This window comes from Octopus bimaculoides, chromosome 9, assembly GCF_001194135.2.
Source record: "Octopus bimaculoides isolate UCB-OBI-ISO-001 chromosome 9, ASM119413v2, whole genome shotgun sequence".
Taxonomy (NCBI): domain Eukaryota; kingdom Metazoa; phylum Mollusca; class Cephalopoda; order Octopoda; family Octopodidae; genus Octopus; species Octopus bimaculoides.
The window spans coordinates 55,418,175-55,423,040 of NC_068989.1; the positions used below are offsets into that span (position 1 = coordinate 55,418,175).

The following is a 4,866-nucleotide window of genomic DNA, read 5'->3' on the forward strand; positions in this document are numbered from 1 at the left end:
ACATATATATACATACATATATATACATATATATACATACATATATATACATATATATACATACATATATATACATATATATAAATACATATATATATACATATATATACACACACACACACACACACATATATATATAGCCTCACACACACATGCACAGTAACAAACATATGCATGGTCTCACATACATACATACATCCATATATACATACATATACTGATGTACACGTACATATATATATATATATATATATTTTTTTTTTTTCTGAGCGCACATTAAGATGCAACAGAGCAACAGCAGCAACACTGATTGGCAGGACTTGAATAATTTTTGAAAAAAACGTTAAAGCTGACAGAACACGCCATACTTCTAACGCAGCAGGGTTATTGTGTTTCCTGTTTGTTTCTCTTTCTTTTCTAATCAACATCAACGATGATTTGGGTAGCTGAAGTAGTGGTTACCTCTGTTTCACAGCACCATAACAACTTTGACCGACAATTTGTGCACCCCGCTGGGCTTTAGCCATCAGCATTCTAGTACAACTGGCAAGTAAGACTGATGCTCAACTGTTTATCCCTCGTTTCAACACTGTACACAAGTGAAGAGCTTAAGAGGGCTTTGGTGTTTTTTTTGTTTGTAATTTGTTTGTTTGTTTCACAATCCGATTTACAAAGAAAGAAAGAGAAAGAAAGATGGAGATAAAAAAAAAACAGGTAGAGTGAGAAATAATATATGTTTAATTGTGTGGCGCTACTCAAGTAGTCTTTAACATTTTTTGTAAAGTTGGACATTTGCTTCCTTCAGTGTCAGGCATTGTTGAATCCCCAGCTTCATCACATGAAGAGAGAGGTTCTTTTTGAGATTCTTCGTCAGACACTTTAGAGTTCGTTGATGGTGGCTGTTCATTAGAAGTGGGCGTGTTGTTTTCTGAGTTTGAATTTGGGTTGATAGAAGAGTCATCATGACTGACTTCCCAGTCAGAATTATTGGCGGTTGATATGTCAGTAGCGCACACGTTAGGACATGGACTAGTATTATCATTTGAAGGGCAATTAGCAGAACTCTTGGACACTTTGGCTGATGGACAGTCTGTTTCCTTAGAAGAGTCAACACTTCTCTTATGGTTAGGACAACTATCCTTTTGGTCTTTTGGACTACCAGCTGAGGAGTGTTGAGGGGACGATGATGAAACGAACCTGGAGAAATCTGCAGATAAGCAACAGGCACCTTGGGAATTCTTTGGAGTGGAACATGGATTTGCATTCGATGAATGGTTACAGTGCAAGCAAGAGTCAACATTGGAACAAATGGTTTTGGTTGAATGTTTACATAAATGTCTTTTATCATTAGGTGTCTTAGAACAAGGTTCCTCAGGAACTGGGCTACCAAGTTTCTTCACTTCCTCTTTTGCAATTCGACAGAGTTCAAGTTCATTCCGAACAATCCACTTGTTTTTACCAACAGATATTATCTCGAGTTCACTGTCACCAAATATAAGATAATTTCGCTCATATGAAGATTTAAGGGAGGGTACAACAGCTTTTGACTGCTTGCTCTCCTGCTTCTCAGATAAAGTGGAAGCTGGAGGTGTAGGGACTGATACAGTAGAGCTCCGTGTCAAAGGGGTTTTAACTTCTTCCAAAGACTCACCTACTGCTAATGGACTGCAAATATCTAACGATTTCTCAGCTCCTTTTCCTGGCTTCCGAGACTGTACGGGTTCTTGCTCTTTATAAGCTGACGCTGATAAATCTAATGGGGTACTTGGATTAGACACATCCAAACTAGAGTTAGATAAGTCCACCGGGGGCTTGAGTGGATGTAAACCATTTGGATAATAGCACACTGCAGCTGGACTAACACATGGAGAGAGCACCACACCTCGACTTTGTCTGGCTTGACTTAGTCCACGGTCTGGCAAACTATAGTCATAGTAAACAGCACCAAACTTATCATAACCAATTGGAAATGAAGACTTTGATGATCCAGCAGAACTGCTGCGACTAGCAGTCAATAAGTCTTGTGATGACTTAGTTGGAGCAGGAGTAGCTCCTTTATTAGAAGACAAGCGGGAGTGTTCATTAACTCCAGAGGATTTTGATGAAACTGTAGACCGTAATGAAGAATTTGTATTGCTTTGAGAAACCAGAATACTTTCTGGACCACTGGAAGATGAATTTGATAAACTTATGTCAGATGTAGGAATTGAAACCATTTTATGGGAGATCAAAAGTGATTGGTTACTAATGGATGTAGGAAGGGCTGATGCCAACTCATTCTTTTTGCTTGAAGATGCTAAAGTACTTTCAGTTTTATCACTATTACTGGAAGATTTATCTGAGCTTGCTGCTGATGTTGGTAGAGCAGACTGTGCAGAGGGATATGCAGCAGAAGCTTGGTTGAACAAATGAGATATTACATCTTGAAGACTTGGTTTGGAGCTTTCGCTCTTTGAAGGAAAAGATGAAGTGTTCTTGTGCATGTTTTCTACAGAAACGGTTTTCATGTTCAAATTCTCTGAAGGATGGTGACCACTGGTAGAACTCTCTGGTACACCATCAGATGATTTTGGTCTTCTTTGTGAGCTAGTATGCATTGCATTATGACTAGTGGTTGGCTTGGTATCTCCATTCATAGTGTCAGTCTGTGTATGCACATTGTTTGCAAATGCAGCTGCTGATGCAGACCTAGGGTTGATCACATTGTAAAAAGCAGGCTGTGTCAAGGAGGTAGAAGAGGCCAGACTCTCTGGTGCTAGCTGGGTGGGAATTTGACCCATGTAGTATGCCCTCTGGATTAAAGTTTCCTCAATTTCATCACAGCCAGTTAACTGGAGAAAAAAATAAAATGGTAAAGTGTGAAATTAATAAAAAATAAAAAAAAACATAGATGATTGAAAAAAAAACCCTGATATTTACATAGAATTATATGAGAAATCAGAAGAGTAGTAATATTTAATACAGTAAGAGGGTAATTATATATAGTAGAGCACTAGGCATTTCTGAAGTTTTATTTCAGTTGTGAGGAAAATTTTGCTATTATTGTATTTATTATAGTCATGATCAGACAAGGAAATTTATTGATGAAGAGAGGCTTGCAACAAAGTACCACTACTTCCTTGATTGTTATGTACATGTGCCTTTACTATATTCTGATAAAGTATACTGTATACTGTGAGAGTTGATGATTAGTTATTTGACTGAGTACCAATGTAGTATGTTGTTATTTAAGATTTGATAGTAGGATAAAGATTTCGGCAGGTGGTGCCAACAGGCCGTAGCTTTATCATGGAAATATCATAAACTGCCAATTATAAACAAATAGCAACAATCTGTAAATCTACCAAATTCATGGCATTACAAGGATAAAAAAGAAAAAATCAGGCATGCAAAAATGTAGGAAGACAGCATTAATTGCAGAACATTTCAAAAGAAAGATGATTTCTAGAAATCTAGCGGAGACTTAATTATAATGAATGAAACATTACCATTATTCTTAGATTTTTAAGCTACATTAGTTGATTGTTAGTGTGGTTAATAAGAAAATAAAGATTTCTCACTTCTTCTTCCCCGAGATGAGAGAAGTTATCAAGACTCCGACGATGAAGAATGGCTTTGTCTCGTATTATCCGATTTATGGAGCTTATGCTAGGAATATTCTTTTCTGTGCATACTTGGTCTTCAAGAAGTCTGCAAATAAACAAAAGAATGTTTAAAACCAATCTATTCCACAGAGGAAACAAAGATATTTGTAATCTGACACAAATGTGCACTAAAATTATGGAACCATATTCCTACCACCACCATCACCACCATACTGCCAGTTGTAGTAGTAGTAAGAGGAGGGCAACCATCATCATCACCACCACCACAGTTAATGCTCACAGCATTTGTCTCCCTGTATCGCATCAACCAGACATATATTCTTGAAACAGTCTTCTTGTCCAGCTGTCATTCCAATTATGCTGATGTTGAAAATCCCAATGTCTTCCCAAGTTTACTAATTATTCCAGTATAAGGCGACCTTGTGGAATAATATCATTTCCACCACTGACTTGTAACTTCCCAACACATAGATGAAACAAGATGACCTTAACCATATTGTCCTCAGGCTAGAGGCTTGTCCTTCCACATGAATACATCAAGAGAAATTTGTCATAAACAGGATAAAAATCACATTAAAATCAGATTCTCAGTTACGTTAAACTGCTAGAAAATACTAGCTTCGGTGACAGTTTCAACCTGTATTGGAAGTTGGGTGTCAATTTCTTGCCACTAAATATATATATATTGTAGTAGCTCATGAAGGTCATTATGCCAATAATACACACACAGACAGAGCATGAAACCCAGATATTCCACTTTATAAACTACGTAATACATAAAGCGAAAGTTAAATACAAAAAATGATTTAGTTCTACTATGAAAATAATTTTAGGAAATTCCTACACACACACACATATATATATATGTATATATATATACACACACACACACACACATATATACATATATACACACATATATACATATACACATATACACATGTAATATATACACACATTGAGAGAAAAGCTGAACATTAGAAGCATCAGTTGTGGCGAGCAAGAGAGACGATTGCGCTGGTATGGACATGTGGTGAGAATGGAGGAGGATAGCTGCGTGAAAAAGTGCCACACCCTAACAGTTGAGGGAACCCGTGGAAGAGGTAGGCCCAGGAAGACCTGGGCTGAGGTGGTGAGGCAAGACCTTCGTACATTGGGCCTCACCGAGGCGATGACTACTGACCGAGACCTTTGGAAATGTGCTGTGCGTGAGAAGACCCGGCAAGCCAAGTAAGATCGTTGCCAGTGCCCCTGGACTGGC

The 4,866-nt window shown here is 37.8% G+C and overlaps 1 protein-coding gene across 8 annotated transcripts in view; it reads right to left on the minus strand.

Moving 5' to 3' along the window:
- Positions 1 to 720: 720 nt before the first annotated feature.
- The window catches only part of LOC106867580 (probable serine/threonine-protein kinase nek3), a 494,211-nt gene continuing 490,065 nt past the window's right edge, over positions 721 to 4,866 (minus strand). For all 8 annotated transcript variants that reach the window (XM_052970692.1, XM_052970690.1, XM_052970696.1 and 5 more), the window contains 2 exons: positions 3,561 to 3,690; positions 721 to 2,831 (listed from right to left, as the gene is read on the minus strand). In XM_052970692.1, coding sequence (XP_052826652.1) covers positions 756 to 2,831; positions 3,561 to 3,690 — 2,206 coding nt within the window. In that variant the 3' untranslated portion in view covers positions 721 to 755. The remainder of the gene's footprint in view (positions 2,832 to 3,560; positions 3,691 to 4,866) is intronic.